The following is a 26,119-nucleotide window of genomic DNA, read 5'->3' on the forward strand; positions in this document are numbered from 1 at the left end:
GCTTCAGGACCTCCTGAGAATATTCATGTTTTTAAGTGTTCTTCAGTATCACAGTGATCTAGTGATAGCTGTCAACAGGCTACTTTAATGGGGACAGTTTGACTCTCAAGCTTAATTCACTAAATGCATGGAAACATTACATCCTGTTAACACCTCCCAAAGCATTATGGGAACTGTAATTTGAAGCTTAGAGCACCATAGACCTCCTTTAATGTAACTGGTGGATTCAGATAAAGCTCTTGAATTGTGTGTGACCTCTCACCCTTGCAGCAGCAGACCGAACACGTCAGCATCCTCCTTGGTGGCTTTCTGTCTCTGTCTGTCTCCCAGCATCCGGACACTGGCCCAGCTCACCACTCCTTCCTCCTCTTCCTCCTCCTCCCCGTCCTCCTCCTCTTCCTCATTCCTCCTCCCATCCGTCTGGGGTTTCGGGGAGGCATCGGCGGGGCTGAAGCTGGAGTTTCCCAAGACGCTGTGGTTACTCCCAAAGGCTGCGTCTGCCTCCTCAGCTGCCTCGGCCTCCGCCCGCATCACCTGAACAACAATAGCCAATAGTTATCCTACATGAACACCAAGACCGTCCAATGAGACGAACCAGAGGGAACCAGATCACCTCGTCCAGGTCGGTCTCCCTGTAGCACCGCAGCGGCACAGCGTCTAAATCGGTCTCAGAGTATTTGATGGTTTGGCGGATGATGCCCGTCTTCGGGGTAAAGCCTCGGGGGTCGGGGGTCACCAGTTCCACCTCCACCTGCCGCACCTCGTGATACGACAAGTTTTGACCCTTGCTGTCCAGCCCCCTCCCCTGATTGGCTGGTTTCAAATGGAGGGAGGAGGGAGGGGTGGGGCTGGGCGAGGCACTGGTCGGAGGCGCCTTGGGTGGAGCTTCTGCAGGAGAAAATAAGTCTGAAGTCCTAAAGACCTAAAGAACAGGTGTAACAGAAGGTTCTATACTAGAACATGCAATATATGAAGGAACATCCACCCAAGCAAAGTGAAGATACATTTGTTTGCAGATGATACAGTTCTATACATAAACAGTCGCTTGTTGTCTAAGTCAAGCATTACGGACCTCCAGACTGCTGTTCACACACCTCAGTTATCTTTTTACCAATTAAAAATAACCTTAATGTGCAAAAAATTTAATTTAAGACCATATCCAGACATCATGCCAAGTCTGCACTAAAGCCAATAAAATGAGCGAATATTAGCAGTGGTTTCTATGCCAGCAGATAAGTAACAGTAAATGCCAATGGACAAATGTCCATGTATGTTTGAGGTAGGGCTGGGCGATTTCAGATCAGCCTAATTTTTGCTCCTGAGTCAAAGTAGAAGGAACCAGATAATTAATTGTGGTTTGAAACTTTTCTTTATGGTCAGAACAAACACTTGATGCCAACCAGTGGATCACTTCACAAATCTGAGGCAGAGCTTTCAAAACAATAATGATAAAATCTTTTTTCAACAAATATACAGGAATTAAATTAAGTAAAATCCTTTTTCAGTCCCTTTTCCTACACAAAATAAACATCTTAATAGAAACATTAAGTGTTAATTTGTTCATAAGCATTTGCTATTATCATTATATTGCCCAGCCCTAGTTTGAAGTCAGAGTTTATCCACCACAGCACTCAGTTCTCACTCTGTAAAATGTTCACACTCAGTACATATTGTTCAAAATCGAAGGGATTCTTATCACAAATGCTTGCTTATGTTGCACTTTTAAGCAGCTGTAAAGCTGAAACCATTAGTCAGGTAATTGATTAGCTGAATTACAGAAACTGCAACTATTTATTGGAGGCAACTATTGGAGGTAAAGGAAATAATAGAATATAATATTTTTACACTTCATTTAATTATATTAATGATATATGATAACATTTTACAATCAGAGCTCCAGAATAATCGGTTGATTTATTGGATTCAGATTGTACAAATCATCAAATATCACTATTGGCCTTAAACAAAATCTGCAGTGAACCGGCTATGGTCTCCAAAAAAGGTAGATTACATTACTCAGATAACACTAGACTGACCTTTATTCTTGTTTTAAGATAAGCTTTGCTTCTGAAACAAGAATCCGTTCAGTCTGTATTTTTATCTGTTCTACATTATCGTGACAAGCTGCATCAGGCTAACCTGTTTTGGAGCAAATAAGACATAATTTACAATAAAACAACATCTGTAACATGCTGAGAACCAGTTTCAATTGAACTTAACTCCTGTTATCTGCTAATCTGAGCATTCATGAGCAGTTTGTGAGATTTTAATTTGAGCAATTTCAAACTGTTAAGTAAGATTAAAGAAATGAGAAAAAAAAAAGGTAATTGCAGAGAATAAGGTTTGTGATTCAGGAGCCTAAAAACAATTTACATTTGTTCTACACTATAAATGACACCTGTTAGATCTCACTGTTTAGTTTGGACTGCTTTACAGTAAGATTTCCACAAAGACATTCTGGTTCACAAGTGTTGGAAAACACGGCTAAGTATAGAACAGGAAGTGAGTAGTGGTGTGTAGTAATACTTGTGAGTAGGATTGCACGCTGTAAGAGCTGTTCTAGCTGATGTTAAGCTTCAGTTAATTGGATTAGAAGCAGACTGGAAGCTCCTGAAGCTGCTTGTTTACTCCACTGAGTGGAGAAAACAGAATGGCCCCTCCACCTGCTGGAACTAAAAAAGACAAAACTACAGCTGATAGTAACACTGAATACTGGTAATACATCTTTTCATACTGCAACAACTAATACTACAAGAACAGCTGATACTACTCCTGGATTCCCAGTGTGAAGGTGTGAAACTGGGATTAAAACACTGATTTCAGTAAATGATGTATATGTTTACAATAGTCTAAACCAGTGAGTCAAAACCTGAACACTGTCAGTGAAAACTAGTTTGTGCTTAGCTGGATTTGGAATCGCTAGTTTAAAGTAACAGTTAAAACGCCAGCTTCTTACACTCCAGGTAAAAATAGACCAAGCCTCAGCATCAACAGTTCCAGGATCACTGATGTGTAAGACAAGTTATTGAAACAATATCCACTCTCTATAAATAGTGGGGTTAAATTATTACATGATGGAGGTGTTGATCGGGCTGCATTTACCTTGACTGCAGCGACTCTCCTGCGTCTGCCCTCCGAACAGGAACTCCCACTTGGCTTGGGCGATCTTCAGCGATCGTGAGGACGGAGTCGTCGCTGAGCTGCCGTCCGACTGCAAGAGGAAAGACGGCAGCGTAATGAAATAATGTGTTTCCACAGTATTTCTCACAGAGGTGATGTGAAATAATTTCTTTAAAAATCCATGTCAGGGCATCAAAAGAGAATCCCCTAACTTCAGATTTTTCTATTCCATGAAAACACATTCTTTACAGTACTTTGAGCACAGTGTGGTTACACAGAAGTCAGTTAGTACATGTACATAATCTGTCCAGTACACTCAATGTTGAAAACTGGGGAGGAGTTTTGATGCACAATGCACCTTCAATTTTAAAGCTGGGGTAGACAGTTTATTTCAGAACTACATTTTGTTATTTCTTTAAATTCTCTTTACATTAGGGCTGCACAAAATATCGCCGGAGCATCGTCATTGCAATGTGCTCTTGTGCAATAGTCACATTGCAGAACAGTGCAATATCAAGCAAGTCAAATTTACTCAACTTTTTTGCAGCTTGATAGAAAAGGAAAACTTCAAGAGAAGTTTGTCTGATCTAACATCATTTACTTCCGATTTAAGAGTTCTTGGATACACAGTTGTAACTAGTGAGTGATGAGGAGGCTCTGCATGCACAGTGAACTAGTAATCCCAATATTATTCTCGATCAGTTGATCAATTCTTTTAGGATGCTCAGTTGTTTCAAATAGAGCAACCGAAGTAATCTGGTGAAACTTCCTGTATTTTTTCATATCGCAATATATATTGCAAGAAAGAAAAATGTTGCAATGCAAGTTTTTTTTCCCCAATATTGTGCAGCCCTACTTTACATCCAGGCAGCAATTAATAAATCAAATGCTCTGACTAATGAAAAATGAAAGATATCCGGTCTCTGCAGCTGTCGCAAGACTGTAAGAAGTACAGCTAATCATTTCGTTTGGCCCGACTTAAATGACTGGTCCTACCTGTGCACTCACTGCACATGAATGTGTTTTGGGGGAGTTGCTTTGGAGGGAGGCCTGAAGGGAGAGGGTGAGATGTTTTTGGTTGTTGCTAGTTTTTCCAATGTCACCTAGCCCATCTTTAAGTAGAATTAAATTTCATTTAATTTAACGTTTTCCAGCTCCACAGTAGGTTCGCTGGGTGACAAGAGTGCCTGGACCAGTGCCTTAACAGCGTACAAGGAAAATGCTGCAGCTCCTCTTTTCACCCTGTGTGTTGAGCGCTCCATTTTACTTATGAAGAATCTCACTTCTATAAGATCTTTGTTGGGAGCTGCACATGCGCAGTACCTAGGTAAGGACTACTAGCCAATCAGAAGCAGAGAAGGGCGGGTCCTGACCAGCAAGGTAGTGTGATCCAAAAAAACCCCACAGCTTCAGTTCAGCTGTACTTTTACAGAGTAAGATATTAATCTGTAACAAATTTATCTTTCATAACATTTTAACTGAGCTCACAGTAACTTTATGTCCACTGACTGCCTGGAGGGGATCCAGCGCCATCTCCCACACTAGCTGCTAGGCGAACATAATGCATCGTGTTACATAGTGCCACAGATAGTTTACAGAAGTAAAGACTGGACCACAATCGATTTTTTTACAGTCAGTTCAGGAGCAGTGTTTTCTGTGGGAAATATGAACTCCCTTTGGGCTGGACTTTTTCACTTTTCAAACCTATTACATGCACTATATATATCTCACAATAAAGGAAAGGGGAAAAGCCAAAAAGCATAATATGACCTCTTTAAAGCTGATTTCTCTTACGTCATTTAAGTCATTTGCCATGGCACGTAGATAGTTTCAGAAAGACTTGACAGAAACCCTCCAGAAGAAATTACACTGAGGAACAGAAAGTAACTCACTGGAGGAGAACACACTTCTGTCACATATTTATTGATATTGAGGTAAATGTCATGACATCGATCAGCTATGCAGACAGACAACCTCACCCTGCTCACACACACAAACAGCGAGGGGCCACACAGATCCGAAACATACCCGATTACCTCCTCACACACACAGATCCATCCAACCAAACCCTCATCCCCGTCCCACCCAGCCGACCTGTATCCCTGAGCCGCTGTCTGCTGTGTCATGGCTGGACTGGCTTGAGGTTTCGGGGGACAGACTCTCGTTTCTGTCCAGCTGGGAACTGTCCACCATGCTGCCAGTTACACCACTGGAGCTCTGAGAGGATGTCCCAGTAGCCCCACTGTGATCCTGAACCTCCTCTCTCTGATCCTTGGACAGGCCAGTACCTGGCCTCTGGTACCCCTGCACTGACGTCTTCGTTCCTTTGTCTCCTCCGACTTTCCTTTGATACTCCTCTTTGCTTGGAGTGTAAACTCCAGAGGTTGACTGTCTGATGTTTTCTTCACAGAGTACATCCCCATCCGGGACAGGTCCAGTCTCCTTCCACTCCTGGTGCCTGGCGGTCCAGCTCACAGGAAATGCTTCTGTGTTTCGGCTGGAGAAAAGTCTCCTTGAGAGCTCTGGGCTGTCCCTAGGTGATCTATCGAAGAGGTGATCATACTGCCTTAGCTCCATGCTAGGCGTATTGTGGTCTCCAGTGTACTGTGGCGGCTGATAGCGGTGCAGGGCAGACATTTCCTTAATGGGTGATGAACCCTGTTGCTGCTTTGGGGCCAATACAGGTGATTGAGAGATGGCTGCATGATGCAACCTAGCATGCGGTGCTGGAGATGCTGGTGAAGTCAGGCCTTTCTGAGATAAGAGAGGGGAGACACGTCCTGGTCGGGTTTGAGGTATTGCTTTATCTGTTTTCCATCTGTGGTTCTGGTTATCGGCCTGTAGAGGATCAGGGGACCTTCGCACATGAAGGGTGGCATGAGGTTGGGATTCTCTTAGGGATGCCCCTTCTATCTTAGGACTCTCTGACCTCAGTGACTCTGCTTGGGAAAGTGTTGGAGATGAAGTCCTTCTGTCTGCAAAAACGGTGGACAGTTTGGCAGCCTCCACAGCTAACTTACCAGCTACTTCAGCATTTAAGGAAGGGGAGACGCTCCTCCTGCCATTGGTAGGACTGACTGCGTCACTGGCTCTGCTGCTGCAGCGTGATGATTTGTGGTGAGTCTTAATAGATAGGTTGGAGTTATCATTAGGGCTGCAGTGCATACTGTCTGTAGCATTATGACTGGTGTTGATGACGTTAGCACTATAGTTACTACTATGAACACTGTGTTGGTTGTGTTTTGTGTTCCCACTAGCTTGGTAGCCAGTCCTGGAATGGTTGCTACTGGGGAATATGCTAGTTGGGACTTCATGCTGGATATCTGTGGGTCTCCCCGCAGGTAAAGGTGGGTGAAATTTGCTGGACAACCTAGGGCTCTCCTCCCCTACCAATGGCCTCTGCTGGCTCTGGGGAAGGCCATAAGAGCGAAGAGCTGAGGTTGGAGCAACTGAGTGGGAGTACCCAGTGTGGGCACATAGGTGGTCAGAGGCAGGACTTCTGGGTATTCCATTCACTGAACTACGGCAGACTCCCCTGTCCAGTTCCAGGAGCTGGGCCTTGGATGGCAGGGTGTGGGTGCTGCGGGGCAGCACAGGTGACCCTGCCCAGGACCGGCAGCGAGAGGACTGGTAGTGCCGTGGCAAGCTCGGGCTGCAATTCTCTGGGCTGTGACCAGCAAATCTACGCCTGAGTTCTGGGGATCCAAACTCCTGCAAGGCCCTGTAGGTGGCATCTCTGGCAACTGCATCCAGGCAAGCCCTCTGCGTATAAGGCGAGCCCCGTGGGGACTCATTCTGAGATGGGTAGGGGTGACTAGGGTAAGGATCGCCCTGGTATGGCTGACTATTATACCACACAGGGTCGCTCAACCTCTTCTGGAGATGGGCAGGGAGCATCTGCCCTACAAGTCTGTTAAGAGGATTGTCCAAATCACTTTTCCCCCCCATGCTCTGAACGTTAGCTTTCTCTATGTACCCAAAGGTCACCACAGATGTCTTCCCATTCTCACCCTCAACCTCTGGGACCTCACAGGACCTGCGGTTGCTGATGGGTGTGGAGGGTACGGTCAGCCTCCCAGAGGATGTAGAAGATGGGGATACAGGCACTCGTCCCCGGTAAGAATCTATGTCAGAACGGGTGCGTCCCAGTGAGCCATGTTGGCCTGTACTGGTCGTTCCAGGTGCAAGGATCTGGAGTAGTCGACCAAAACTGTCATTCAACACGTCCTGCGGTTGGATCTGGGTGGAAGACACTGTAGCATCAGGGTTTTGGAGTTGGAAGGTGACTGAGTGCCTGGAGGAGGGGGGTAGGCTGTGGCTTCCAACCCTAGTTTGGTGCTCAGAGACTGGAGAAAGATCTGGACTGCGGTTGGGGCTGGAGCGGGTGGAGCTTCCCTGGGAGTGAGGGAGAACATCTGGGCAATGAAGCATCAGGTGACCAGTCCCATCATCTCTTGTTCCTGGCCCCTTCCCTTCCTCCTCAGCCACAGATCTCACCTCAACGTACAGGTGGAGGACTTTACCTGCCTGAGACATGTTGGCACCTTAGTCACGTAAATGCCCTGATCTTCCTTTTCCTGCGGACCTTCCCTATTTGTGCAAAGGGGACATTGACCTCCTGGTACCCAGTTAAGTCCCAAACTGTTTGATGAGGGTCAGAGGTGGAACTGGACCAGATCTGTCCTCCAATTTTCTCATTATGACTACAACCTGCAAAAGAAAGCAGAGATAGACATAGTTAATGAACTTTGTTCAAGATCTTCAGAGAAAAGACAACAAAAAGGCAAATGGCAACAGAATCAAGACGATTTATAAGGTAAGGTGGTGTTAGATAAAAGTATGCTGAAACTTTCTTATACACACATACATTTAAACACATACACACACACACATACAGGTTAGTGCTAGTGTGTTTTGATGCAGGGTTTGCAGGTAAATTAAACAGTTTAAAAAGTAAGACTTCTAAAATATTAGATGTCATCCTTCTACTAAAATGATTCCAGATATCACTAGTAGTTTTTGATAATCAGATTCTGACTTGCCTCTTGCCACGTGCAAAGTGACAACAAATGTCATGTTTATGTTCTAAGATGTAACTAAAGGAAGTTTTCCACCCAGCTAGCCATAAACCTTGTGGCTAATTAACACTATAGTAGTCCTCTGTGAATCTCCTATGTGGGTCAGCTAGTGTCTTCAGACCAGCTGGTCCACTGCTGAAACCAAAGACCTCGTGTTTTATTCATAAGAGGAGGAAGTCAAACACTAATAACAGCAACATTTGTAGTGTTAAAGCAGGATAAACGTGGGAGAAACAGCTCATTAAATCACTGTTGGTTTAAAAAAAGTTTAGAATTTAGTTTTAGAGAAATTCCAATGATTTTTTTCACAGTACTGAAGCTCTGGAATGAAATCACTAATTAAATAACTAACTTAAATTCAGAAGATATCTCCAGTGCTAACCAACCAAAGATCTGGTAATGTTCAGTTGGTTATTTTTTTATACAATATTTTTATGTTGTTTACAGGATTGGATTATACCATATAAACAGGTGATTACTGGGAATAAAAATCAAGACCATATACAACAAGACAGTCAGTCTAAAGTGTTTCTAGCGTTCCCTTGAGGCTGCAGTGTTCCTTACAAATAACATGCTAACGTTAAAGCCTAGATCCTTTACATCAGCCCCTAGAATCCAATCCTCAGAATAATTCTTGGGGTCCTTTAAGGTGTTGTAGCGGTCATTGGGAAGTTTTAGGGTAAGGTTCAGGGGTTCTGGTTAGGACGTTAAGAGATTTAAGAGTTCTTTAAAAGAGAAGGTTCTAGTGGTCAACACAGAGGTTCTAGGGATCCTTCATGAATATTAAGTGGTCACTGAGGATGTTCTACGAGTCCTTTAAGAGGTTCTTGTGGTCACTGAGGAGGATTTAGTGGTCTTTTAGGAGTCTGTCGTGGTCATTTAAGAGGATCTAGGAGTCTTGTAGGATGTTCTAGGGGTACTTTAATAGGCTCTAGTGGTCACCGAGGAGGATCTACAAGTCCTTTAGAACACTCTAGAGTCTTTAAGACATTTAAGTGGTCATTGAGTATGTTCTATGGCTCCTTTTAGAGGCTTGTCTTCCTGAAGGAGAGACTTTGCAGCATCGTGTCAGACAGCACTCTCATCCTCCATCATCAAAACATCAAGTGACTGAATCCGTTTTTACAAAATGCCGTTCATCTCTCCAGTAGAGTTCTGAAGGAACAGACAATACCTGGCACTGACATTGTTGGTGGAACAACTTTCATTTGTCACCCGTTTGCTATGTCTCCTTCAAACTTCACTAGACTTTTGTTTATTTCCCGGCTGTGTTGCTGAAACACGTGATGAAAGAAATACAGTCATTGGAAAAGGAAGACAGGGTTTTTGGATTAAAGACTAGCAGACCTTGATCCATCAGCCAGATCAACCGGACCAGACATGCTGGCCCAGCCTGGTGAAGTCTGGACAAAATGGGACTCACGTTGGCCAAGCAACGGAAATCAGAGCCCGCTGAGCCCACATCTTTACAGAGACTTCCCCAATCAACATCCCGGATCAAGCACTCAGCGGGCAGTCCTTGATCCGAGCTGTCAGCATAAGACTCCGGCAAGATGAGAGGAGGTGGATTCTGTGTTTACCTCGATGATGTTTGGTGCTCAAACTCCGTGAAGGTGGGCTCTGTTTCCCCAAATGACTGTTTAATGTGAAGATGAATCTATATTATCATCATCATCTTGTTGCTGTTATTTATATTCACCTAGACGCAGATTAAAAAAATGCACTGCAGAATGTTCTGGGTGTCTGTATATAGCCTGTTTTATTTATTTTACTTTACATGCTACTATATTGTAATACACATTTAATTATCTGTTAGGTTCTGTGTGTGCAGCATGAAGGGACTACAAACTTTTCTTTTCGTTATACAACCTTGTGTTGTTTAATGATAAATAAGTAACCTTATATCTGCAAATGAACTGAAGTTTTAAATGAACCACATTTTAAATTAATCTGCTGTTCTGCTTCTGAGCCTTTATGACCACTTGTGTCTTTTTGATAATTACATGCCCATTCATGTCTTTGGCCATCCTCCAACATGGCGATAGGAACATGCGGGTCAGCAGGCGCCAAGTGACGTGTGAGTTTGATTCGTCTATTAATAGAAGAAAGGCAGCCTGGAGTTCAGGTGAGAACAGCCATCACATGAAGAGTCTGATCTGTAAGTTACACCAACAAAAACACATCTTACAGCCAGCTCAGTGGGCTTTTTTGGTTACTGAAATTTGACGTTTTAAAAGTTCTCCCTTTTTTGGTTGTTGTTCTGTTAATCTATCTCTGCTCTAAGCTGTATGTTGTCTGTCCACAGTTTCCATCACTGTTTGTCTATTCCAGACTTTACGGTAAATCAGCAGATGTAGTAGAAATTTAGTTTCTATCGTGTTTGTTGATGGAGGTCAGCAGTTTAGATCATGAGGAGTCACATGAAAACACAAGAGGCTGCAGGAAATCCAACACACACCCGAGCTGAAGCCCCCCCCCCCCTCATAAAACAATTATAATAATAAGGTCAACACACCCATCGAACTGAGCCTGCTCAGAAAGTGATACAGAGGGAACCAGTTAAGACCACATGACGTCTGGTGTCAAACAAGGAGGCAATTTACTGTGATCACAGTGTCTTATTTTGTCAGTGTCTAAAAACCTACTGAGACTTCAACTATTTGCAGTATCCCACTAACTGCCTTCATCCAGAACCCCGAGGGACTCAAAGTGATATCCTTACATTGCTTGTTTAGTTGAAAATCATATATTTCAAAGAAAAACATAAAAATGATTCAATTTTTTGTTTAATTATTTAATGGTTGTCGATTAATTTACTTTCAAACCACCTAATCACTGCAGCTGTACTATTCATACATTCATTGTTCTAATTAGCTTCTTTATAGTCTGCTCTAGATTATTTTTGTTTTCCTGTAAAGCATAAACTGTTTCTCAGAGTGTTATATAAATAAAATAAAAGCATTTTTAATATTACATCACTGTCAGTGAATCACAGTGATGATTCACAGATGGTTAAATCTAACAGAGAACAGCTGTAAGTCTGCAGCAGTGAAAGTCTACTGGAGATAAAGACCATGCCAGCGAGGTGTGTGGTGCTGAAGTCTGGATAATAATACCCCCCCCTGTACATTCAAGGGCAGTTTGAAGGGCAGTGCAGACACCGTGATGAGGAGGCGTGTGTGTGTGATGCTCTTTAAATCTCAGCGGGGCTTCAGTCACATGAACAAAATCATGTAATGAGGATTATTTTTAAAAATTACACAACTTCATGTGATTGAATAATTTGTCAGTAACATTATTAAATTACACTCGACGTGTTATGAACTAATTATTTCCACTGTGATGTCACTGCAGGATGACATCGTCAGGTTTAAATTTTTCACATGTAAAAAAAAAAAAAACTTATTTATTTAATTTGTTCATTAAAGCATCTGTGCTGCTGACTGCAGGAAATCAAACTGTGGTGTCATTATTAGGGCCGTCAGCATTAACACGTTAAGCGCAATGAGATTAAAGACGGAGCATAACGCGCTATAAATGTGTTTAATCGCGTTAATCGTTTATTTTACACAGTCACTGCTGTTACCAAAGAATCTTTGCTACGAAGAATCTCTACAATCTTTGGCTGCTACTATTTTGACCCTTAGACGCACCCTTACTTCCTGCCTCCTGCTGGAGAGGAACAACACCACAGCTCTGAGCGGCGTTGTTTTATTTTTTTAAAGACTCCCAGACGGATCCGTGGACAAGTTCAAGCTACCATCTGAGCACGCAGCCGGTTAAAGGCAAGCTATTTTTCTGAAGACTTGGATTGTGTCGCCCCGTTTCACATCTTCTGATTTGAAATAATCAAATAAATCAAATTTTTAGATTTTCTTTGCATTAATTTGATTCCTAATAAAGATACACTGATTAAAATCTATTTTAATCATGTGATAAAACATGCTATTAAGTTTTCACTTCAAAAGTATAACTAGAAAACTGTTCTGTTTAATAGGATTTAGGATGAGAATCTGCAGTCCATTGAGATTAAAACTATTTTAATCATTTTGTTCCTGATTATTTCACTATAACAGTTTGTTGTATAATCTGCACGCTGAGTGTTGAACAGAGAGGAGCTGCTGAGCTCTGCAATCAGCCCAGACAGTCGACCAACAGTCAGAAACACAACACCAGCAGCTGAGAGACAACCTCAGCTCTGTGTTCCAGTCCATTTACAACAACAACAACAACAACGACGACGACGACGACCGCAGTCTGACAGGGAAGAGGTGACACGAAGCCTCAGGGGTAAATAAAGAGGGCAACGACATGTGGCAAAGATCCCTCTGATATGAACCAGGGACACCAGGAGGTCTTCGTGTCCTGAGCTCTACCGGTCAGGATGACGGACTATCTGTTTTCTGAGAAACTACCCGACTGACATTCCTGCAGACTGATGGGAATTACAGCTGTTTCAGTTAGTCCCGCTCTTAGAAGCAGTAACACCGTCATAATGAAATAGTGTGGTTAATTAATAACTACACACACTGTATATCAAATTAGTATGATACCAAATGAGCCGTCTCATCCCATAGGATGTTTTTCAGGTGGGTTGGTGGACCCTTAAAAACGACTCGTGTTGCGGAGCAGGCGTCTGACGGATACGTGGTGTCGTCATAGAGCGGCGCACTACTGTTTTCCTGCTCTCCACCTTCTCCGTTACTCATTTTTACAGCTAAAGTTACTTCCCCCTGACGGAGCTTTATGCTACATTCACATACTGGGCGACGAGACCATGAACAGGCACTATGAAACCTAAAGTTTTGCCAGATTCTGTGTTTTACTGTGGGACACAGCAGCGAGGCAGACTGGAGATTTTGCTTTGTTTACATACATTTAGTTAGTATACTTGGCAGTTTCTGATCCAACCACGGAGTCCAAACCTCTTCCTCACAAACATTTGATGCAAACCTCCTGACACAGGAAGTCAGAGCTTGAACGAGCCAATGAATGAGCGCCTAACGTTCTTCAGACTCGTCACTGGTTCATTTTGAAAAGGTAAAGCTGAGCGAGCCTCAGAGATACCCGAGTGATTATTACAACCCAGTGTGGAGGTTTGGTTTCCTGCAGAGTCCCACCAGTCCGCATGCTGGACTGGTCCCTCAGTGTTCAATTCAGCTGCTCAGACATCCGTCCTCGCCGCTGTCACGGCAACATCGCCTTTAATCTGATGACCTTGGAAAGGGAGCAGGATGTGATCTTGTGAGCCTCGTTAGGGTCTCTCTCTAAAAGTAATTTAGTTTAACTGAAATTTTAATGATGAAGTCGCAGTGAACGTCTGAACGACCTGCTGCTGAACGTCCAGCTGCTGAACGTCCAGCTGCTGAACGTCCAGCTGCTGAACGTCCTGCTGCTGAACGTCCTGCTGCTGAACGTCCAGCTGCTGAACGTCCAGCTGCTGAACGTCCAGCTGCTGAACGTCCAGCTGCTGAACGTCCTGCTGCTGAACGTCCTGCTGCTGAACGACCTGCTGCTGAACGCCCAGCTGCTGAACGCCCAGCTGCTGAACGTCCAGCTGCTGAACGTCCAGCTGCTGAACGTCCTGCTGCTGAACGTCCTGCTGCTGAACGTCCAGCTGCTGAACGTCCAGCTGCTGAACGTCCAGCTGCTGAACGTCCTGCTGCTGAACGACCTGCTGCTGAACGACCTGCTGCTGAACGCCCAGCTGCTGAACGTCCAGCTGCTGAACGTCCTGCTGCTGAACGCCCTGCTGCTGAACGACCTGCTGCTGAACGCCCAGCTGCTGAACGCCCAGCTGCTGAACGCCCTGCTGCTGAACGTCCAGCTGCTGAACGTCCAGCTGCTGAACGTCCAGCTGCTGAACGTCCTGCTGCTGAACGCCCAGCTGCTGAACGCCCAGCTGCTGAACGTCCTGCTGCTGAACGCCCAGCTGCTGAACGTCCTGCTGCCGAACGTCCTGCTGCTCAACGACCTGCTGCTGCTCAACGCCCTGCTGCTGAACTACCTGCTGCCGAACGTCCGGTCGTGGACGTGGTCGTGCAGCAGGTCGTTCAGCAGCAGGTCGTTCAGCAGCAGGTCGTGCAGCAGCAGGGCAGCTGGTCCGACAAAGAAGACAAAGACAAAAAGGACGATGCAGAAGGAGACGAAGCTGAAGAAGTTGTTGAAGAAGAAGATGAATAAGATGAAGACGAAAAGCATGACGAAACAGATGACGAACAAGAAGATGAACAAAAAGAAGACGAAGATGAAAAAGGATAATGGACAAGAAGAAAAGACTGAAGACGTGAACGAGCCGGCTGCTGCTTAACTCTGCCATGTGTTTTACTCTCAGCGTGAATGTTCTGTAAACATTAAAACTATTCCAGGACGACCAGATGACAGACAGCAGAGACCAAGAGGAGATCTGGTTCTGGATGGGTCCCTTCCTGAGTGGTGGGTCAGGTTTCATTTGGACAGACACTTCCTGTTCACAGTGAAACTCAAAGAGAGACGGCAGGTCGGGCAACACCCAAATATCACTGCAAGGGGTTTCTGGGAAATGTAGGAAATCAGAAACTGAGGCGGCCTAAACAGCTGAGACGCGTCAGGACGAGGTTACGCTGACCTGCTAACTTTTATCTGTTTTTATCTTGTCGTCTTTTTGATTGAATGTTTGCTTGTTTCATATTTTGTTTAGTTATCAGCCCGAGATATGGTTTGATATTTTAAGAAAAATAATATTGTTGATACAAAAAAAATGTTCTTGTCTGACTTATTCAGGAAACTCACACTAAAATAAACTAAAAATGATTCATGTTTTGGTTTAGCCAGGTTAACAGGCCTTACTTTCTGTAACATGGACGAGACATTTTATAATGTTAAGAGCCCTCTACCTGCAGGACGACCGTCCTGTTGCAAAGAGAACATGATAAAACGTAAATATGCTGTACGAGTGAAACATGAACAGACGCACGATCTCACAGAACATGAGGTCTTTGTTCAGGCCTGTGGGCACCAGAGTCCATTCACAAATCCAGTGATTTAATCTGCCAGCAGGTATTTTTAACTAAACTTTGTTCACTTATTTTCACTATAAATTCATCTGCTTATTATCATTAATATTTTTAATCACTTCATTGTTTTGACCGTAACATACGAGAAAGAGAGAGAAAAGCTACCGGACATCTTTTCCAGCAGTTTTATAAAAACCTTATTCCTTCCTTGATTAGCTCCCTGTCGTCCTACTGTCTGCAAATGTTGTTTATCTCTGTACGAGGTAGTTTGTCTTATTTAATTATTCTTATTTGCGCCTCTTATGGACACTGAGAGCAACATGCACATTCCTGCCCAATGAAAGAGATCCTGATTATTAATTAGTAATGAACTATTGTTATTCTGTTGTTCCATGTTCAGTTTTTCCTCCTTCACTGAGAACGTGTCTTTTTTTCTGTGAGATATCTTTAAAAAAGGTTTTTACCTCTTATATAATAAACTAAAATAATACATCCTCACGTAGGAGAAACTGCGAGCAGAGTTTATTTCTGGTTTTACAGCCTGAGAGCTGAACTCTGCTCTGAAACTTTATTCACAGCCTGAGAGACGAACAGGTGAACACTCTGCAGGTGTGTGTGTGTCTCAGGCTGATAAGCACAGTTAGTCCGACTTTTCCTGGACTCTGCTAATAGGATTCCCCCGACACCTCCTCCCCCTCCTCCCCCTCTTCCTCCCCCTCCCTCCCAGCATGCACTGCACAATCCACCAACACACACACACTTATAAAAACCGCACGTACGCACACACATGTTCACACACACGCACACACACTGTAACCTTACCTGTGTGTCCTGGCGTCCTCGCCGCTGCAGCGACGTCGTCCCCCGAGTTGCCGTGGTAACCTCCTTTTCCTCCCTCTCTCGTCCCGTCACGCTCTCTCTCTCTCTCTGCTACAGAGTCGTCTGATCCTCTCTCTCTCTCTCTGCACACTTGTTGTCTGCAGCAGAGCCGGCTCATCGTGGATTTACAGACTCCTCCTCTTCCTCCTCCTCCTCCTCCTCTTCCTCCTCCTCCTCCTCCTCCTCCACTTCCGATCTCTATCAATCAGCTGACGTCCCTGCCCCTTCTTCCAGGCAGCCTGCCAGCCAATCCCCATCCTCCGCTGCCTGCAGACCTGGCTCCTTTAGCCAATGACGAGCAGCACTGACAGACGGCAGCACGCAGCTGATTAGAGGCGCTCTGAGGTCAGAGGGTCGGAGCTGCTGTTAATGACCAATTACAGCAGAGATACACTGGCCACGCCCCCAACAGTGATGTCACAACGCACTACAGTATGGCGGTCGATCAGACATGTCTGTCAGAACGGCGGGACAGTCCAGCGTCTGCGGTGTGTTCAGTGTCTGTCAGAACGGCGGGACAGTCCAGCGTCTGCGGTGTGTTCAGTGTCTGTCAGAACGGCGGGACAGTCCAGCGTCTGCGGTGTGTTCAGTGTCTGTCAGAACGGCGGGACAGTCCAGCGTCTGCGGTGTGTTCAGTGTCTGTCAGAACGGCGGGACAGTTCAGCGTCTGCGGTGAGTTCAGTGTCTGTCAGAACGGCGGGACAGTCCAGCGTCTGCGGTGAGTTCAGTGTCTGTCAGAACGGCGGGACAGTCCAGGGCCAGCGGTGTGTTCAGTGTCTGTCAGAACGGCGGGACAGTCCAGCGTCTGCGGTGAGTTCAGTGTCTGTCAGAACGGCGGGACAGTCCAGCGTCTGCGGTGTGTTCAGTGTCTGTCAGAACGGCGGGACAGTCCAGCGTCTGCGGTGTGTTCAGTGTCTGTAATAACAGCGGGACAGTCCAGCGTCTGCGGTGTGTTTACAAGTCTGTAATAACAGCGGGACAGTCCAGCGTCTGCGGTGTGTTCAGTGTCTGTAATAACAGCGGGACAGTCCAGCGTCTGCGGTGAGTTTACAAGTCTGTAATAACAGCAGGACATTCCAGCGTCTGCGGTGAGTTTACAAGTCTGTAATAACAGCAGGACATTCCAGCGTCTGCGGTGAGTTTACAAGTCTGTAATAACAGCGGGACAGTCCAGCGTCTGCGGTGAGTTTACAAGTCTGTAATAACAGCGGGACAGTCCAGCGTCTGCGGTGAGTTTACAAGTCTGTAATAACAGCAGGACATTCCAGCGTCTGCGGTGTGTTTACAAGTCTGTAATAACAGCAGGACATTCCAGCGTCTGCGGTGAGTTTACAAGTCTGTAATAACAGCAGGACATTCCAGCGTCTGCGGTGTGTTTACATGTCTGTAATAACAGCGGGACAGTCCAGCGTCTGCGGTGAGTTTACAAGTCTGTAATAACAGCGGGCCAGTCCAGCGCCTGCGGTGAGTTTACATGTCTGTAATAACAGCGGGACAGTCCAGCGTCTGCGGTGAGTTTACATGTCTGTAATAACAGCAGGACATTCCAGCGTCTGCGGTGAGTTTACAAGTCTGTAATAACAGCGGGACAGTCCAGCGTCTCTGTAATAACAGCGGGACAGTCCAGCGTCTGCGGTGAGTTTACAAGTCTGTAATAACAGCAGGACATTCCAGCGTCTGCGGTGAGTTTACAAGTCTGTAATAACAGCGGGACAGTCCAGCGTCTCTGTAATAACAGCGGGACAGTCCAGCGTCTGCGGTGAGTTTACATGTCTGTAATAACAGCAGGACATTCCAGCGTCTGCGGTGAGTTTACAAGTCTGTAATAACAGCGGGACAGTCCAGCGTCTCTGTAATAACAGCAGGACAGTCCAGCGTCTGCGGTGAGTTTACATGTCTGTAATAACAGCGGGACAGTCCAGCGTCTGCGGTGAGTTTACATGTCTGTAATAACAGCAGGACAGTCCAGCGTCTGCGGTGTGTTTACATGTCTGTAATAACAGCGGGACAGACCAGCGTCTGCGGTGTGTTTACATGTCTGTAATAACAGCGGGACAGACCAGCGTCTGCGGTGTGTTTACATGTCTGTAATAACAGCGGGACAGTCCAGCGTCTGCGGTGAGTTTACATGTTGTAATAACAGCAGGACATTCCAGCGTCTGCGGTGAGTTTACAAGTCTGTAATAACAGCGGGACAGTCCAGCGTCTGCGGTGTGTTTACATGTCTGTAATAACAGCGGGACAGTCCAGCGTCTGCGGTGAGTTCAGTGTCTGTCAGAACGGCGGGACAGTCCAGCGTCTGCGGTGTGTTCAGTGTCTGTCAGAACGGGAACGGCGGGACAGTCCAGCGTCTGCGGTGTGTTCAGTGTCTGTCAGAACGGCGGGACAGTCCAGCGTCTGCGGTGTGTTCAGTGTCTGTCAGAACGGCGGGACAGTCCAGCGTCTGCGGTGTGTTTACAAGTCTGTAATAACAGCGGGACAGTCCAGCGTCTGCGGTGTGTTCACATGTCTGTAATAACAGCAGGACAGTCCAGCGTCTGCGGTGAGTTTACATGTCTGTAATAACAGCGGGACAGTCCAGCGTCTGCGGTGTGTTTACATGTCTGTAATAACAGCGGGACAGTCCAGCGTCTGCGGTGAGTTTACATGTCTGTAATAACAGCAGGACATTCCAGCGTCTGCGGTGAGTTTACAAGTCTGTAATAACAGCGGGACAGTCCAGCGTCTGCGGTGTGTTTACATGTCTGTAATAACAGCGGGACAGTCCAGCGTCTGCGGTGAGTTTACAAGTCTGTAATAACAGCGGGACAGTCCAGCGTCTGCGGTGTGTTTACATGTCTGTAATAACAGCGGGACAGTCCAGCGTCTGCGGTGAGTTTACAAGTCTGTAATAACAGCGGGACAGTCCAGCGTCTGCGGTGTGTTTACATGTCTGTAATAACAGCGGGACAGTCCAGCGTCTGCGGTGAGTTTACAAGTCTGTAATAACAGCGGGACAGTCCAGCGTCTGCGGTGAGTTTACATGTCTGTAATAACAGCGGGACAGTCCAGCGTCTGCGGTGAGTTTACAAGTCTGTAATAACAGCGGGACAGTCCAGCGTCTGCGGTGAGTTTACATGTCTGTAATAACAGCGGGACAGTCCAGCGTCTGCAGTGTGTTTACATGTCTGTAATAACAGCGGGACAGTCCAGCGTCTGCGGTGAGTTTACAAGTCTGTAATAACAGCGGGACAGTCCAGCGTCTGCGGTGAGTTTACAAGTCTGTAATAACAGCGGGCCAGTCCAGCGCCTGCGGTGAGTTTACATGTCTGTAATAACAGCGGGACAGTCCAGCGTCTGCGGTGAGTTTACATGTCTGTAATAACAGCGGGACAGTCCAGCGTCTGCGGTGTGTTTACATGTCTGTAATAACAGCGGGACAGTCCAGCGTCTGCGGTGTGTTTACATGTCTGTAATAACAGCGGGACAGTCCAGCGTCTGCGGTGAGTTTACATGTCTGTAATAACAGCGGGACAGTCCAGCGTCTGCGGTGTGTTTACATGTCTGTAATAACAGCGGGACAGTCCAGCGTCTGCGGTGTGTTTACATGTCTGTAATAACAGCGGGACAGTCCAGCGTCTGCGGTGAGTTTACATGTCTGTAATAACAGCAGGACATTCCAGCGTCTGCGGTGAGTTTACAAGTCTGTAATAACAGCGGGACAGTCCAGCGTCTGCGGTGTGTTTACATGTCTGTAATAACAGCGGGAGTCCAGCGTCTGCGGTGAGTTTACAAGTCTGTAATAACAGCGGGACAGTCCAGCGTCTGCGGTGAGTTTACATGTCTGTAATAACAGCGGGACAGTCCAGCGCCTGCGGTGAGTTTACAAGTCTGTAATAACAGCGGGACAGTCCAGCGTCTGCGGTGAGTTTACAAGTCTGTAATAACAGCGGGACAGTCCAGCGTCTGCGGTGAGTTTACATGTCTGTAATAACAGCGGGACAGTCCAGCGCCTGCGGTGAGTTTACATGTCTGTAATAACAGCGGGACAGTCCAGCGCCTGCGGTGAGTTTACAAGTCTGTAATAACAGCGGGACAGTCCAGCGTCTGCGGTGAGTTTACAAGTCTGTAATAACAGCGGGACATTCCAGCGTCTGCGGTGAGTTTACAAGTCTGTAATAACAGCAGGACATTCCAGCGTCTGCGGTGAGTTTACAAGTCTGTAATAACAGCGGGACAGTCCAGCGTCTGCGGTGAGTTTACAAGTCTGTAATAACAGCGGGACAGTCCAGCGTCTGCGGTGTGTTTACATGTCTGTAATAACAGCAGGACATTCCAGCGTCTGCGGTGAGTTTACAAGTCTGTAATAACAGCAGGACATTCCAGCGTCTGCGGTGAGTTTACAAGTCTGTAATAACAGCGGGACAGTCCAGCGTCTGCGGTGAGTTTACAAGTCTGTAATAACAGCGGGACAGTCCAGCGTCTGCGGTGTGTTTACATGTCTGTAATAACAGCGGGACAGTCCAGCGTCTGCGGTGAGTTTACATGTCTGTAATAACAGCGGGACAGTCCAGCGTCTGCGGTGAGTTTACATGTCTGTAATAACAGCGGGACAGTCCAGCGTCTGCGGTGAGTTTACATGTTTGTAATAACAGCGGGACAGTCCAGCGTCTGCGGTGTGTTTACATGTCTGTAATAACAGCGGGACAGTCCAGCGTCTGCGGTGTGTTTACATGTCTGTAATAACAGCGGGACAGTCCAGCGTCTGCGGTGTGTTCACATGTCTGTAATAACAGCAGGACAGTCCAGCGTCTGCGGTGTGTTTACATGTCTGTAATAACAGCGGGACAGTCCAGCGTCTGCGGTGAGTTTACATGTCTGTAATAACAGCGGGACAGTCCAGCGTCTGCGGTGTGTTTACATGTCTGTAATAACAGCGGGACAGTCCAGCGTCTGCGGTGTGTTCACATGTCTGTAATAACAGCGGGACAGTCCAGCGTCTGCGGTGAGTTTACATGTCTGTAATAACAGCGGGACAGTCCAGCGTCTGCGGTGAGTTTACATGTCTGTAATAACAGCGGGACAGTCCAGCGTCTGCGGTGTGTTTACATGTCTGTAATAACAGCGGGACAGTCCAGCGTCTGCGGTGTGTTTACATGTCTGTAATAACAGCGGGACAGTCCAGCGTCTGCGGTGAGTTTACAAGTCTGTAATAACAGCGGGACAGTCCAGCGTCTGCGGTGTGTTTACATGTCTGTAATAACAGCGGGACAGTCCAGCGTCTGCGGTGTGTTTACATGTCTGTAATAACAGCGGGACAGTCCAGCGTCTGCGGTGAGTTTACATGTCTGTAATAACAGCGGGACAGTCCAGCATCTGCGGTGTGTTTACATGTCTGTAATAACAGACTCTCTGCCCCCGTTTGCTGCTACAACAGCAGGTGACTTTAGACTTGTTGTTGTAGAAAGGTTACAGGAAGTCAGTGAACAGCCTCACAGGCTTTGGTGTCATCTTCAAGGTCTTCACTGACAGGACAACAGAGTTTAGTAGGAGCAGGTGTTTCTGTGACAACTTCAAACATCAAGAACAAGTTTATCATGAGCGCAGTGAGCTTCAGCTGATCGCACTCTAAAGTTGCTCTTTATTCTAAGTGTAGTTGGATATAAGAACGTGCAATAGAGACAGAAACAGATCATTTCCTCTCAAACCCTCTCGTTCTGTGATGGATGATAAAAAGAGCAGCAGGACAAACTCCCAGTCTGTGTGGTCTTTAACAGGAAATACAGCCGTCAGCGCTGCACAACAAACATCAATCAGCCTGAAGCTCTCACATCCATATGGACCGTGTGTGTGTGTGTGTGTGTGTGTGTGTGTGTGTTGCAGTACCTCAGATACAGGAGGCGGAGTCACACAGGACGGCTGCCGACAGGAAGTCTGCGAGGAGAGAAGAAGATCAGATTAACTTAAAGCAACACAAACAGTCCTTCTTCTTCTTCTTCTTCTTCTTCTTCTTCTTCTTCTTCTTCTGCCACAGTCACTAGATGCTGAGTGTGTCCTTCAGAATGACTGAATGAATGGTTTTGTTTACATGAACCGTCCCTCACGGATTTATTTACACGCACGTACAAAACGTCCCGGGAGATCTCCAACACCAAATCAATACCTCCACAGAGCCAGAGAGGGTCAAATAAGTATTGAACACGTCACCATTTCTCTCAGTGAACATGTTTCTAAAGGTGCTGCTGACACGACGTTTTCTCCTGATGTTGGTAACAACCCAAGTAATCCATACATACAAAATAAATAAATAAATAATACGTTCATAAACAGAACCTTAAAGACCTGAGCAATGCACGGGACTAGTTTCTCCAAACAGGAGGCTCATTTCCAACAAAGGCTGCAGTACAAAATACATTTCAGTCTGTTTCATTTCACATTATTACACATGACTTCATTTCTGAACGTGTTTGGGTTTTTTTTGGTATCTATGGATTACCTGGGTTTTTACTAACATCTGGAGAAAATGTCAACAACAGCTTCAGAAACATGTTCACTGAGAGAAATGGTGACGTGTTCGATTCTTCCTTTACCTGCCGTATCAATTCACGTCAGTTAAAACACACATTATTTATCTGATCGAGGTGAGCGGGCGTCTTATCAGGGCCACACTCAGTAATAAACTTAGCACAGGTTTATTGCAACACTTTGAACAGTCAGATTCAAAGCTTTTTAAACCTTTTCGGACCTCAACAAAATATAACTTAAGACCCTCTTTGACTGTACCGTATGTGAACATGTCTCTGCTATCAGCATTATGTGTTGCGTTCTTTTATCCCTGCATCTAATAGCAAATTAAACCCAATAAAGAAAATGTTCTCTTTTAATGAGTGAGGCAAACAGAGGTGGTTTTATTTTCACACAGAGGCTGCTTACACATCAGCACAGACCTGCAGCGTGTCCTTACAGACATGTGCTCCAGCAGCAGCGAGCATGTTGATGTTTCTGGTGAACTGATTGTGTACGTTTGTGAACGTGAACTCGTGCACTGCTGTGTTCAATATAAACTACTAAATCAACAGGCAGGAATACATATTGCATAATATTGTGCATTTGGAAAGCACTTTGGGTCAACTCCTGTTTTTTTAATGCTACATAAATAAATAAAGTGACTTCATATTTTATTTAAAATCAGGCTTCAACAATTATTTTTATTTTCTATCAAACTAACAAATATTCTTGATTAATCTATTTATTGCTCTCTGCCTGACAGCCAAAAACACAATTTAATTTAATGTGAAATAAAACAGCTCAGACTTCTTCTCTCATCAACACTGTTGACGAACAAACAATATAATAGTTATACCTGTTTAAAGAATCACTTTAGCAACTGATGACCTATCATGAGCGTCAGTCATTACTTTGACATTTTAAAGAACTAAATTAATTTAAATATTTTGCTAATATTGATCAATACTGAAAATAAGCAGCTCTACCTGCTGACACGTGACCTGGTAGCAGAGAACAAAGGACACACATACCAGCACTGCCAACCAAATCATTTCAGTTGTTATTAATAATATTATTTATTATTTCTGAGAGCTTCAGTCCTGTAATTTTAAAGGTCGCTCGACCTTCTACATCCCCGATCCGGATCCGGGATCCTGACTCGCTTCACTTCAGATCATCTGACTCATTATCTTTGCAGTTTGATTCATAAAACAAAGAAACAAACATTAAACGTGGTCATAAGCACTTTATTATTTATTATTTATTAACAGTAAAGAGAGCATGTTTGACAGAAAACACCCGTTTCTGCTGCTTCTTGTACCCGCTGTTCTCGGCGAACAGCCTGCACGCCTGAACTCCTTTCAAAAATGTGTAACTTTAACGCTCCCTTTCGTTATTCTCCACAGTAAGCATCGTCTCATATGTAACTCAAAGTCTTTATGGACAATAAAGCTATAATCTTCAATACGGCGTGGATATAATCGACCAAGTTGCACTGCCTTCGCTGAAACGTGGACTTTTCCAAGTGACTCGCGTCGCTGATTGTCATCGCTCAGCAGGGTGGACCATAATTTTGAAAGGACAATCGTTAACAGATGGAGGGTTGTAAAAGTAAACCTTTTACTAAAGGAAAAGGACGTTTGTTGGAGTTAAATGTATGCCGAAATATCGAGGAGGTGCTAGTTAATCCGGAAATGCCTTCAGATATATTCAGGCATTTGTAGAATTGAGCTAATATCAAAAGAAACTTAAAATGAGATGTTTTTCAAAGGAGTTTCGCGTGCAGTTCACTTACCTCCAATGATAAAATGTGATGAAGCGGGACTCGCAGCTTTCTAGCGACCCATGCAGCACCAGAGCAGCACCGCGGAGGACTCCGAGTGTCCCGCTGGGTCCATTAGACGGTAACGGTGTCGGTAACGAGCGGACCGACCCGCCACAGACAGGCAGATGTGACGGTTAGTAACGGCTAAGCTAAGTTACGTTACATGCCGGCAGCGGTGAAAGTGCGGCGGCAGCAGGACCGTCCGCTCCGCTCGGTGTCGGCCCGGCTCCTCCGTCTTCTTCCGTCTCTCCTCTTTCTTCTTTCTTTATGTTTTCAGCGGCTGCTTGACATTAGTTTACGTTCTCCACGGTGACTTCTGCTTCCGCATCCTTGAGGTGACGTTTCAGCGACGTGAGGTGACGTCATACGGTACGGCGGCACGGCAACGCCTCACCTGAGCAGCTGCAGGTTGACAAATGTTGGAAAAGGCAGGTACAAGTGTTAATAATGAGGTGAAAGAGGTGAACTGTGATCTTTTTACCACTGTGAACATACAAAAAAGATCTGGAACATTTCATTAACAGATAAACTAATTAATGTGTTTGATGTCAACAACAACATTAACTCTGTTTATGCAGCTCCAATCAAAATGGACCCAATGATCCAAACCTGCTTCAATAGATTTACACTTTAACACTAAACACTCCTGCACCTCAGTACAACGCTTAAAAATAAACTGAATATAATGTGAGATTCTGGCAATGTAAAGTGATTATCTGTGTATTTTTGTTACTGTAATGAAAAAGACTTTAAAAGACTCACCTGAGCAATGAAGTCTTTAAATTATAACTTTATTCACAAAACATGAAATAATAAACCGACCCTGAGCAAAGATTATTTAGTAAATTATGACTTTACTGCTGAGTAAGAATAAAAGCATACAAATAAACTAAATATAAAACAATAAATAAAAATACTAATAAACTAAAGTAATATAAAACAAATAAATAATAATACTAATAAAATAATATAATATAAAACAAATAAATAACAATAATAAATATATATAAACAAATAATAACAATAATAAAAAATATAAAACAAATAAAAAATAATACTAATAACTTAAATAATATAAAACAAATAAATAACACTAATAAATAATAATATAAAACAAATAAATAATAATACTAATAAAATAAAATAATATAACAAATAAAAATAATACTAATAAACTTAAATAAATAAAACAAATAAATACACTAATAAATAAAATAATAAACACAATAAATATAATACAAATAAACTTAATAATATAAAAAATTAATAATAATACTAAACTAAAATAATACAAACAATAATAATACTAATAAAATAAAATAATATAAAACAATAATATAATACTAATAAAATAAAATAATATAAAACAAATAATAAAATACTAATGAACTAATGAAGTAATAAAAACATAATAATGATAAAATAAGAATCCATTCCACATAATCTCTACCAATACTCATTATTCTGTTGGTATTTTATTCAATTCACTAATATTTATCATTGCACTTAATACTAATACTGTAAAAAACTGTACATATCCACACTCCTTTATATTTAGATTGTACATTTAGGTTTTATCTACTTTTCTATTTCTATTCCTCATACCTTGATATGCAAGTGAGCATTTGTAACAAAGAACTTCCCCTCAGGGATCAATAAAGTATTTCTGCTGAAAATCTTTATTCTTGAAATATAATTTCCTCTAAAAATGACGATTGTATCTTTTAATCAATTAT

At 44.3% G+C, this 26,119-nt stretch overlaps 1 protein-coding gene across 3 annotated transcripts in view; it reads right to left on the reverse strand.

Annotated features, from left to right (window-relative positions):
- LOC119911334 (PH and SEC7 domain-containing protein 1-like) overlaps positions 1 to 24,447 on the reverse strand; it is a 74,785-nt gene extending 50,338 nt beyond the window's left edge. Inside the window, exons 1-5 of one of the 3 annotated variants that reach the window (XM_038730180.1) lie at positions 24,354 to 24,447; positions 21,938 to 21,985; positions 3,103 to 3,211; positions 614 to 888; positions 263 to 534 (exon numbers count right to left, since the gene is read on the reverse strand). In XM_038730180.1, the coding sequence (XP_038586108.1) occupies positions 263 to 531 (269 nt within the window). In that variant the 5' untranslated portion in view covers positions 532 to 534; positions 614 to 888; positions 3,103 to 3,211; positions 21,938 to 21,985; positions 24,354 to 24,447. Of the gene's footprint in view, positions 1 to 262; positions 535 to 613; positions 889 to 3,102; positions 3,212 to 5,214; positions 7,831 to 16,015; positions 17,042 to 21,937; positions 21,986 to 24,353 lie in introns of those variants that run through there. The other 2 variants (XM_038730178.1, XM_038730179.1) reach the window with 2 other exon arrangements.
- Positions 24,448 to 26,119: the final 1,672 nt, after the last annotated feature.

The sequence above is a fragment of the Micropterus salmoides genome, unplaced genomic scaffold (assembly GCF_014851395.1).
Source record: "Micropterus salmoides isolate LMB-PRFRI ecotype aquatic unplaced genomic scaffold, ASM1485139v1 Ms_hic_scaffold_2, whole genome shotgun sequence".
NCBI classification, from domain to species: domain Eukaryota; kingdom Metazoa; phylum Chordata; class Actinopteri; order Centrarchiformes; family Centrarchidae; genus Micropterus; species Micropterus salmoides.